The 10,983-nt window shown below is 45.2% G+C and overlaps 2 protein-coding genes across 2 annotated transcripts; one reads left to right on the plus strand and one right to left on the minus strand.

Moving 5' to 3' along the window:
• Positions 1-2: 2 nt before the first annotated feature.
• Positions 3-3,934, plus strand: kpna7 (karyopherin alpha 7 (importin alpha 8)). The gene is made up of 13 exons (XM_047037946.1): positions 3-53; positions 582-683; positions 777-917; positions 983-1,068; positions 1,302-1,470; positions 1,718-1,817; positions 2,076-2,158; positions 2,395-2,481; positions 2,625-2,801; positions 2,894-3,127; positions 3,211-3,393; positions 3,528-3,671; positions 3,778-3,934. Exons 1-13 carry the CDS (start codon positions 21-23, stop codon positions 3,862-3,864), a joined length of 1,626 nt encoding a protein of 541 aa, XP_046893902.1. The 5' UTR covers positions 3-20; the 3' UTR covers positions 3,865-3,934.
• Positions 3,935-5,399: 1,465 nt separating this feature from the next.
• Positions 5,400-10,535, minus strand: ddx47 (DEAD (Asp-Glu-Ala-Asp) box polypeptide 47). Its single transcript, XM_047037963.1, has 12 exons — positions 10,362-10,535; positions 9,907-10,000; positions 9,514-9,702; positions 9,200-9,271; positions 8,886-9,004; positions 8,665-8,736; positions 8,351-8,467; positions 7,222-7,368; positions 6,938-7,075; positions 6,482-6,552; positions 6,200-6,329; positions 5,400-5,778 (listed from the first exon to the last, which is right to left on the minus strand). The coding sequence occupies exons 1-12, from the start codon at positions 10,491-10,493 to the stop codon at positions 5,554-5,556; spliced, it is 1,506 nt and encodes a 501-aa protein (XP_046893919.1). The 5' UTR covers positions 10,494-10,535; the 3' UTR covers positions 5,400-5,553.
• Positions 10,536-10,983: the final 448 nt, after the last annotated feature.

Below are 10,983 nucleotides of genomic sequence, written 5' to 3' on the forward strand. Positions count from 1 at the left end.
AATCGTTGACATTCAGATGCATGCACGAGTATTGGAATCAGTTTGATACAAAGGTATAAATAATGTCAACAAATAGCGTTTAAAAAAACATTCATTTGGGGTTTTACATTTTATGCACATGCTTTTGGACGGGTTACTGATTTGAAAGTTTAGTACAAATATTTTTATGTGATATTTTTAAGTAGGGCCTATCAACTTTTATCTTTAACGTAAAAGCCGAATTGCTATTGAGGACTAATAACGAAGAGTATCGAAGCACTGTTTGTTAATACAATGATGAATCCCTTTTTGTCGTTTGTGTGTTCTGAAATCTAATTTTCTGGTTGATGTCATTTTCAAAAAAAAAGTCACAAGAGAAATGTTTTTTGGTTTCTTTTCTATCTTTCCCAAAAATACTAGAAAGAATACATAACATTCATGTAATCAGATATAAATATGAGTATAGCCTATATTATAGCCTGCCGAAAATGGCATACCTAACAAATCATTGAAAACAAGCTGCACCTGTTGTAGCGCACGGTTTTCATACTTAACTGCATGTCAATACGATCGTTAACACTACAGCTTTGTTTTCCGACTAGAAGACCCATCCATATACTTGTGCTTTAAAGTTCACCATGCCGACGAAGAATGTTGTGGATGAACGTATGACCAAGTTCAAAAACAAGGGGAAAGAACCTGCGGTGAGCCAACATGTAATTTATTCATGACCCGATTTGTGGGATACATAATTGTGGTCTTTTAATTTCTTAGATTCTTCTCATTTTCACCCGTAGAAACTTCGTGAGCGTCGAATCGCTGAGTGCGTTGAGTTACGGAAAGCACATAAGAATGAGAACTTCTTGAAAAGGAGAAACATTTCTACTCTACCGGACGACAAGGCTTTGTCACCGGAGTACATAGCTGATAATCACGAGGTAGATGGACTGAAGTAGTGTTCGTTTTGTCTAGCCTGCTTAAAGTAATCAAATATTATTTTTAGGCCATTAGTACAGCAATCGAGGACATAATTGGCCACGTGAACAGTGACTGCAAGGACAGGCAGGCTCGAGGTTGCCAAGCTGCCCGGTGAGTCAACTACACGAATTGGAAATCAGGCCTGATCACACACTTCTTGACGTAATCAAACCAGCGAGCAATTTATTTACAAAGGTCACAACATTTCACACCCTGTCATTTTTCCATTTGACATCTTGGGAAGTGGCCTGTGAAGGCCTATAATAGGCTTGTGCTCTTCCAAGTGTCGGTTGTCTATGTCGAAAGCAGGAAGTGGGTTCAAGAGGACAATTCCCTGTGTGCAGGAAGCTGCTGTCTCGGGAGCGAAACCCTCCACTGAAGGAGATCGTGGATGCGGGGCTGCTCTCCCGCTTTGTGGAGTTCCTCGGCAGAGATGACGACCAGACTCTGCAGTTTGAAGCTGCGTGGGCGCTCACGAACATCGCGTCTGGCACCTCGTGGCACACACAGCAGGTGTGTAACCATGGCCGCGGGAACTAGGGTTGCTGAAGGTGCTGCACCCCCCCCCCCTGCTGACAGCAAGAGAATTTAAAATAATGTGACTTGAAAATCCACCGCACCCCCCTAAAAGTGTTTCACGGCCATTTGTGTGACTGTTGACTGTTCCTATTACTCTTTTGATGGATATCAATCTAACGCTTGCCACCATTTCAAGCGCTATTCTGATCTTGAAGTGAACTGTATACTTTCTGTATTCCAGGTTGTTGAACATGGCGCAATACCGGCCTTCATATCACTGCTGTCGTCTCCCATGCTGCATATCAGTGAGCAGGCTGTCTGGGCACTGGGTAATATCGCAGGTATGCACTCCACCAGACCTTGCGCTCATGTAACGGATGTGGTCGTGCAAGCTCAGTCAGTTATCTGGCCAATGTTCACGGGGAGTCGAACCTGCCACCTCTCGACTTCCAAGCACAACTACGCCAAAGAAAAGCTAGCTATTTGTTGACGCGGGTGGCCCTTTACATACCTGAGGAGTGAGTTTCACCGATTCACACCGGTTGCACTCACGTCCAGATGTTTCTTGAGATGGGTACCAGTTTGTACTGTCTTCTCAGGCGACGGGGCGGCGTATCGAGATGCTCTGATCGAATGCAACGTCATTCCTGCGCTGCTGACTCGCATCACCCCCGACACTCCTGTGAGTCTTCCAATGTCCTTGACACGATCCCTAAAACCTACATGTCCAATGTGTCCTCACTCCAGAGGTACTCGTACTTATTAGTACACTCCTGTAGGCCAACGTGCAACTCCTCTTGTTTCCTCATGTAGGCTAAGACTAGGTCAAAAAAAGGGTTGGGGTTGGGCTTTGTAATACCGATGGAAGGGGGAATGTACCTTAGAACCGTCCATGCCGTCTGGTTGGTCCCAATCCAGGTGGGCTACCTGCGGAACCTGACTTGGACCCTGTCCAACCTCTGCCGCAACAAGAACCCCTTCCCACCCATGTCGGCCGTGAAGCAGGTACCCAGAATGCTCTGTTTTGCCAGTGCGCTTGGTTCACACCACCCGTGTGTCTCCGTTGTGAAGTCTTAACATGTCATGAGTTCCAGATACTCCCGACAGCTTGCGCCGCGGTTTTAACCGGAGCTTTTTGTCGTTGGCAGTTGCTGCCCTCCCTGATCCAGCTGCTTCACCTGAGCGATAAGGACATCCTGTCGGACGCCTGCTGGGCCGTCTCCTACCTAACGGACGGCGCCAACGAGCGCATCGACGTCGTGGTGACGACGGGCATCGTGCCCCGTCTGGTGGCACTCATGGGATTCGAGGAGCTGACCGTGGTGGTAGGGACGCAGCCGGAAACCCGTTCTTTTTGCTCTGAAACGAGCTTGCGGAGGGTGAAGATTTATAGGTTGGATGTGTGCTTCCCCTCCAGACACCAGCCCTGCGGTCCATAGGAAACATCGTAAGCGGCTCAGACGTGCAGACCCAGGCGGCTATCGATGCCGGCGTGCTGGCGGCGCTGCCCCTGCTGATGAAGCACCCCAAGGCCAGCGTCCAGAAGGAGGCTGCCTGGGCCGTGTCCAACATCGCGGCGGGTCCCTGTCAGCAGATCCAGCAGCTGATCACCTGCGGTCTGATCCCGCCGCTCGTAGACCTGCTTCGAAACGTAAACCGGGAGGATGTCGGGGGCTGCGTCGCCTCATCGGTTCCACGTTCAGTCACGTTTTGTGTTTGTTTTTTGTTTTAAAGGGGGACTTTAAGACCCAGAGGGAGGTGGTGTGGGCCATCACTAACTTCACCAGCGGAGGCACTGTGGAGCAGGTGGTCCACCTGGTGCAGAGTGGTGCGCTGGAAGGCGTTCTCGCCATGCTGCAGGTCAAAGATGCCAAGACCATCCTGGTCATCCTGGACTCCATCAACAACATGTTCATAGTGAGGTGTAGGGAACTAACCAGGACCTTTGACCTTGGGTGCCAAATGTTTTCAGTGACCAATTGGTTTGTTCTCAATGGACAAAGAAATCAAAATATTTTAAGATGGGTGTTCTTGGTCCCTCATGTTACTAGGCAGCTGAAAAGCTTGGGGAGGTTGAGAAGCTGTGTCTGTTGGTGGAGGAACTTGGAGGGCTGGACCGCATTGAGATGTTGCAGAACCACGAGAATGACACTGTGTACCGAGCCGCCCAGAGTCTCATTGAAAAGTACTTCAATGTGAGTTTCGTACTGTGCCGACAACTTTAGGTTCAAGGTTATTGCAGATCACTGATTTCTCATGAATGTGAATGGACCCCTCTTGGTTTAATCCCCCTCTCTCCAGGATGAGAAGGATTGTCTGAAGACTGAAGCCACAGAGTCTGGCTTTGTGTTCCACACCCCAGAAGTCCAGAAGACCTTTGAGTTTTAATACCACACACTACCCTTTTCATGCCCTGATGTCATATTTAAAAATGAAACTAATAAAATTATATTTTTGGAAATGAGCTTTCAGCTTGAGTGTTGCTGTCTGAATGGAAATGCTTGTTGTAATGGTACATGACTGACAATGCCATCTACAAGACGGGTTCTAGGTGAGCCAGACCTGCCGGCACACGTGGTGAGCATGCATTTGCCCCTTTTGACTCAGTGGATTTAATGTATCTATTAAAAACAAACCATTGCAACTGGAAAAAAATATCATCTTGCAATTGAACAAGTTGATAAAATACTTCAAATTGCAGCTTGTTTACTCTTGACTGTAACGCACTACTTCCAACGATGACTGCAACAAGTTAATGCAGTCAGTGATCTCCTAGCTACAGCCAATCCGGAGGCAGAGCATCGACCACCCCTCAACAAATCATTGCTGCCAACGCTAGAGCATAGACTGTATTAAAAAAACTAGTCAGCGCAGATGGTTAATTAAGGCAAACATTTAGTGAAATATACAAGGCATCAAAAAGGAGTTGACATTTTACCCAGCAGCCAAACTGTAGCATAGCCGGAATGTATTTGGGGGTTCCGTTGTATAAATAAGGGCCTAAGAACTCTTGAAGCTCAAATCTGGTGCTGCCCTGAAGATGTATTAGTACCCAATGGCTCTGAAAGTGCCAAGTCAATGAAGGGGATAGTTAAAATGAATTCAAGACTAAAATATGCATTTATCACACGCGGTGCAGGTGTCTGTTATACTCGATTAACAGACTTTTGCAGGCACTGAAAAAGGACTATGCTAGATAGCTTTTGTTTAGGTCTTCTGCTAGAGCTCCTAGAAATGGCCTTGTCGCTCCTTCTATTTTCCTCATTCAAAGTTGCATGGCATGATACACTTTGGCGATATTGTGCCCTCTGACTTACATCAGCGACACAGGCCTTTCATAGTCACCCTTCAAATACCCAACTTATGGCTATGCAGGCATATAAAAACAGTACAATGACAGTTTATCAATGATGCAAGAAATAATTAATAGGCATATTTCTCTCCTGGACATAACCAAGGGTTATGTGCTCATGAGGTTAATATTGCAAGGTATAGATCAAACATAGAAATGTTTTGAATATAATAAACTAACAGTAAAGAAATAAAAGTAATCACTATCTTTAATTGTTAACTGATCAATGGTTAAGGACAGACCTCTTCAGCCCCAGTACTATTTGTGGCGATGCTAATGCAACCAACTAGGACATGCTGAATCTAAAGGATTTCTGTGACAACTGACAACCAAGATTTCTTGATGTCTCTCATGTGCTACTAACGTGGTAGTTCAAGGTACTTGTAGCACTCATTTCAATCTTTAAACTGGTGTAAGAATGGAATTCAAGAGTTAAGGTTATGTTTACCAATTTTAATGTTTCCCCTCTAATTCCACTGTTGAGCTCCCCCCCCCCTCCTTGATTCAATAACCTGTCTACATGCCTTTCCCCCCAGTATTACATAACCACCTAAAATAACACTATACACAAACACAATCTTGAGACAACACTAACATTTTATTACAAATGACAATCAGACATTAAGGTAACAGAAGGTATTTAGGAATTAAATAGCTTGTCTATTAGGTGCGTCATGGAAAGCATTAGATCATGGGATTATGTACAGTCGAGATCAATCCTCCAATCAATGACCGCCCCTCCATGCTCCTCCCCCCTGACTTTTTCCTCCTCCTCCTCCTCCTCCTCTTCCTCTGCCTCCTCCTCTTCCTCCGCCGCCTCCTCTTCCTCCTCCTCCTCCTCCACCAGCACCTCCTCTCACTTTCTTCCTCACGCCGCTGGACTGCTCGGTGTCGTCCCCCTCTCCATCTCCTCTGGGTCTTTTCCTTTTCTCCCCCTGTTCCTTCATTTCCTGGGAGGTGAAGTGACAGGAAAGGGAAGTAGAGAGTGTGTGAGGTTACTCACAGGTAAAACAAGTAAGACTCCGTTTAAGGTCAGCACTGATGTTACAAAATAGGGTATTGCTGAATCCTAATCGGAATGAGAAGTTACAAGGTTCACCATTTATCCGTAACAATTGTGCATGTAAAATGTTATTGTAAGACATTAATACACCAAGGGCAACACGTGATACACTGTAGTATTCAAATTATATTTAATGGACAGATGAGGGCAACATGTCATCGATTCTAACCATGATTTGGAGTCAGATGAGAGCTTAGGCTGCTTACAGCTCACTCCAAGCCCATTCAAGGAGGATGGGGCTTCATTTGGAAGAGGCCTGAAGCAGGTCGGCATTTCCTGATCCAGGAGGACAACTTTTTGCTACTCACTATTCTGGCGTATCGCTGGGCCTCGCTGACTCTCTCCACCAGCATCATCACTTCCTCTTCCTGTGTGGGGAAGGCGGGCAGCTTCTTCCCGATCAGCGTCTCGATTCGCTGGTACAACTCCACGTCGTACCTGGGAGCAGCCAATGACGTGTCAGTCTACCAAAAAACTGGCGCAATACCTTTTCTTTTATGTTTTGGGAAACAAGAATAATACTTCAAAAGGTGAAGTGAATAGGAGCTTTAGAATGAAAGCAGGTTTGAGGGATTGTTCCGGTCTCTTACTGTGTGACAAACGTGATGGATTTTCCAGACCGTCCAGCTCTAGCTGTCCTGCCCACTCTGTGGATGTAGTCCTGAAAACCAAACAGTCAACATGGCAGCAGTCAAAATGGCAACAGTCAACATGGCAACAGTCAACATGGCAACAGTCAACAGTCAACATGGCAACAGTCAACGTGGCAACAGTCAACGTGGCAACAGTCAACGTGGCAACAGTCAAAATGGCAACAGTCAACATGGCAACAGTCAATATGGCAACAGTCAACATGGCAACAGTGAGTGGGCTCCAGTGGGCTGGAAAGACCATCTTGTTATTGTATATTTTGTTATATTTTATTACTGTAAGTAAAACTGTACTGTAGTTCTTCAAGTACAATAGAGGCACATTACAAATAACATGTACTATTACTACTATATCATTATTATTATTATTAGTGGTAAGGAGGGGGTAGGGTTTACCTTGGAATGAGTAGGGATGTCATAGTTGATGACACAGTCCACGTGTGGGATGTCCAGTCCTCTGGACGCCACGTCGGTCGCCAGCAGCACCGAGCGCGACTTGGACTTGAACTTGTTCAGCGCTCCGAGGCGTTTATTCTGATTGGCGAGGGACGCAAGTAAACAATTACACCAAATGTATGGGAACCAAACTGACCCCAGCCTTTAGGTGCGCATCGGCACGGCCTCGCTGGAGGTTTATCCTGTGTGAGGCGTGTTTCATTCGGATGCGGGGGCAACCCCACCTGGCTCATCTGCCCGTGCAGAGGGATGGCAGTGATCCCCAGGTTCCTGAGCAACAGCGCCACCCTCTGGGCGTTGTTGCACGTGCTGCAGAAGATCATGAAGGAGTTGCCAGCCAGCTCATTCAGGATGGACACCAGATAGCAGTCCTGCCGGAGAACAGAGGGTTCAACTAATAGGATCTCAAACTGATGTACACAGAGTGGAACCTCATCTCTGTCCAAAGATAAACTCAGATTCACTCAAACTAAACCTTTTCAGAACAGAACTGACAAGGAAAAGTGAAGGCCATGTAGTGGAAATTTTGGTCATATGCATAGATGTCTGGTATGAAATCTATAATCTTCTATGTTCATTGGTAAGAGACAGGAAGGGAAGATAATTAAGTTGAGTTCAAAGGAATGTGAGGTGCTGATGAGCCAGCTTGCCCTGGGGGATGGGTGAAGCATTTTATATGGCCTTCTGTCCTCTGGTTACTGTAAGGGGTCAATGAAACAGTTGCTCTGAACTTTGGCTAGAAGGACTGTGTCCTGTTTCATTGTTTGTGTTAATTAAAAGTAATGTTCGAAGATGGTCACACAAAGGACAGTTGACCATTTGACTGGTCAACCCCTGTGGCTTTATTATCTACTGCTCTGGAGAGAGCTGTGACATCAAAGAACTTTGGGACACACTGGACTCTTGGTATTGTTTCAAGCTGTCAATAAGTTGAGTTAGCCAATCACAGAGTTTGCTTCATTGATTGATTGACCTCATGGAATGCCATTTGATCTTAAGTTTATATAAGACAGTGCATGTGTGATGGTTCGCCATCACTCCTGCGAACGACCTGTGTGGATGGCACCTCCTTCGTTGAGACTGATCAGCAAAGCTTTGTTTAATCATGTAATTGTATAGTCTAAATAAATTGTATTAAAACCATATCCCTTGACTATTCAGATCTACACAGTGCCACTCAAATTCTTCCTTAGCAGCCACCAGACTCATAGCCCTTGTCTTTCATTGTTATGGTACTTTATATAACACTTTTGTACACATTAGACCCACTCACATCATTAAAAGGCATTTAAATGTGTGCTGAATACTCACTCGCTGAATATACACAGTAAACCACCGCATCGTTATGGTTACCTTGTACTTGGAGGGGATGAAGACGTAATACTGCTGCAGCTTCTCCACGGTGGAATACTTGGTGGACACGGCACACTTTACTGGATCCTTCAGAGCGGCGCGCTCCAGCTTCTGAACCTGAGAACACAGAACGGGTACCGGTCAGTTCCCAGAATACTAAACTTGTTATATTCTGCCAGACCATCAGATTATACGACACTGGGAAGGAGACAGGTTAAATGGTGCAGCTCTCACAAAAACTATATCTATGTGTTGTCATGTTTGTCAGAAAACGATTTCTTGTGTGTGCGACATGTCTGATACAATTGCGGTACCTTTTTGGTCATGGTAGCCGAGAAAAGGAACGTGCGTCTGTCTCTGGGAATAACTTTCAGGATCTTATCAACCTGGGAGTGGGAGAAGAAGAGACCTTTTAGCTAACACCGCCGTTTCTCCACAGCCACGGCCAACTCAAAGCCGGTGTTTACAAAACCAAAGTCAGAATGTGGCGTTGTTTAATGGAGTTATGCTGGTTTTTGAACCCCCGCACCCCTACCTCAGTCTCAAAGTCCATGTTGAGGATGCGGTCGGCTTCGTCCATGACCAGAAACTTGAGTGCTCGGAGGGAGAAGCCCTTGGTGTTTTCCATGTGGTCAATCAGTCTTCCAGGTGTGGCTGCAAATGCAAAATCAACGCTACTTAGCACCAGAAAGCTACATGACTCACGGATACTAGAAATGCAAACAGTGAGTGTTGTACCCTTGTCTGACATTCATTACTTCCTACAACCTCAACAGCTCACAAAAGCATGTTTTTGGATTTCATGGTGATGCCATCAAAAGTCAATTGGGATTGGTTGCTGTTACTCACCAATGACGATGTGCGGTTTCTTGGCCAATACCAAGGACTGAGACATCATGTCGATGCCTCCTACGATGACAGCTGTAAAAGAAGAATGACAGAGGGTCAACAACATTTCCTTAAATCCACATTCACAATAAAAGGCACATTTATATGTTCAAGCCATTATTGGTCGCAGGTTAAGGTATTTAACTGTTCTATAAATGTAATCCTTGTCTGTTACATTGATGCAGTGGTCCTGGACCTCAAACATGAATGTGTGTGTGTATGTTGAGGGGTCTTATCCAGGTCCACAGTGATGTGTGTGTGTCTATTTTACATACCACACTTGACCCCAATGCTGGAGCCCAGGGCTTCAAACTGCTCTGCAATCTGGAAAGCCAGCTCTCTGGTGGGGGTGAGGACCAGTGTGTGCAGCCGCTGGGCGGACGACAGGAGGGACTGCAGGATGGGCAGAGCGAAAGCTCCCGTCTTCCCTGAACCAGTTTCTGCCAGACCTATCACATCGCGCCCTGTGGCGAGGGGCAAACAAACCAAAGTATGAATTAGAGATGTAAGGAAAAGAGAGGATGGTAAGAGACTCCTGAATTTTTACAAATAAATACATTTAAAAAGCCCTGAGGTAGAATTTTATCGTCAACGATACTCCACAGACCCGCCTTTAAATGGCAATCTAGCTTTAAGTTATAGCCTACTTCTCTAGCTATCGTTCTCACCCTGCAGTGCTACCGGAATGGCCTCCACCTGAATCTTCGTAGGTGTCTTCCATCCCAGCTGATCACAGGCTTCACACAGCACCTCCGTCACACCCTGTCAATATAACAAGTTGTACCCAAATGCAGGCTCGGACACGCATGGTACTGAGCCCAAGAAACAGTCTATGCAGATGTTGTACTTCAATGACTATGTAGCCATGCGTGTAAACAATGTAGGTTAGTTCCTTAGATCGAGAAAGACGTTTGCTAGTTAAAATTTAAATAGTATTTAATGACAAATGTACAGTGGTCTCTCCAAATCCAGAATTAAAACCAAATTCCTGGTTCCAAACCATACCCAAGATACATACATGCAAGGTTTAAAGAACTACAGTAGCTAGCTAGCAACACTTTTTAGCAGGTAGTGCGTTTTTTCTTCTTTCTAGTGTGTGTGACTTCTGAATCGGTCAACTTACTAAATCCTTGAAGGTCTTCACTGGGACATCATTTTCGCCCACATTAATATGATCGTTATTATCATTACTACTCGAAGGTTCGAGTGCATCATCTCTATTTATCTCTGTATCTCTTTCCGTCTCGTCAGCCATGCTGGTTAGCCCAAACGTGTTGTCTAGTCAGTAGGGCGCATGCGCTCCGAGGTTAACAGACAGCTAGGTTTGACGTCACGTCTCCGCTACAACTTCTTTACTTGCTACTGCTACTTTGCTTTTTATTTGTTTTTCATATTTGTGTTTTTTTGTCTGATTTATTTTTTACTTTGACAATGTTCTGAACAATTTCTTCTGTTGAATACAAAATAAAATAATTTCTCAATTTACGAAATGAAGTGGTGCGACGTACATCCTGTTATAATCCGCCCGTCTGTTTACTTCCAGGCAGCGCTACTGTACTGTGCGGTTACTCGACTTCGCCTTGGTACCTACCATACAGTGCTTTTTATCCTTAAAATATCTCATTTGCTCTTCCCAGCTAGCTTTGTACATATAGATAATAGTATTTACGGTTCGTTTTTATATGTAGTAGGCCTATATTTGATCATTTTGATAATAACCTCTGTGTCTTTTAGCGGTGTCTTGA

Source organism: Hypomesus transpacificus, chromosome 17 (genome assembly GCF_021917145.1).
Source record: "Hypomesus transpacificus isolate Combined female chromosome 17, fHypTra1, whole genome shotgun sequence".
NCBI classification, from domain to species: Eukaryota; Metazoa; Chordata; class Actinopteri; order Osmeriformes; family Osmeridae; genus Hypomesus; species Hypomesus transpacificus.

What these genes read in the sequence shown, in the direction of transcription:
- kpna7 (XM_047037946.1), top strand. Translation starts at nt 21, where the DNA reads ATGCACGAGTATTGGAATCAGTTTGATACAAAG. An exon ending in GGCACTGGGTAATATCGCAG is followed by an intron (nt 1,818 to 2,075) that starts GTATGCACTCCA and finishes CTGTCTTCTCAG; the next exon opens with GCGACGGGGCGGCGTATCGA. An exon ending in TCGAGGAGCTGACCGTGGTG is followed by an intron (nt 2,802 to 2,893) that starts GTAGGGACGCAG and finishes CTTCCCCTCCAG; the next exon opens with ACACCAGCCCTGCGGTCCAT.
- ddx47 (XM_047037963.1), bottom strand. Translation starts at nt 10,493, where the DNA reads ATGGCTGACGAGACGGAAAGAGATACAGAGATAAATAGAGATGATGCA. An exon ending in TGCACGGGCAGATGAGCCAG is followed by an intron (nt 7,076 to 7,221) that starts GTGGGGTTGCCC and finishes CTCGCCAATCAG; the next exon opens with AATAAACGCCTCGGAGCGCT. An exon ending in ACATCCCTACTCATTCCAAG is followed by an intron (nt 6,553 to 6,937) that starts GTAAACCCTACC and finishes TTTGGTTTTCAG; the next exon opens with GACTACATCCACAGAGTGGG.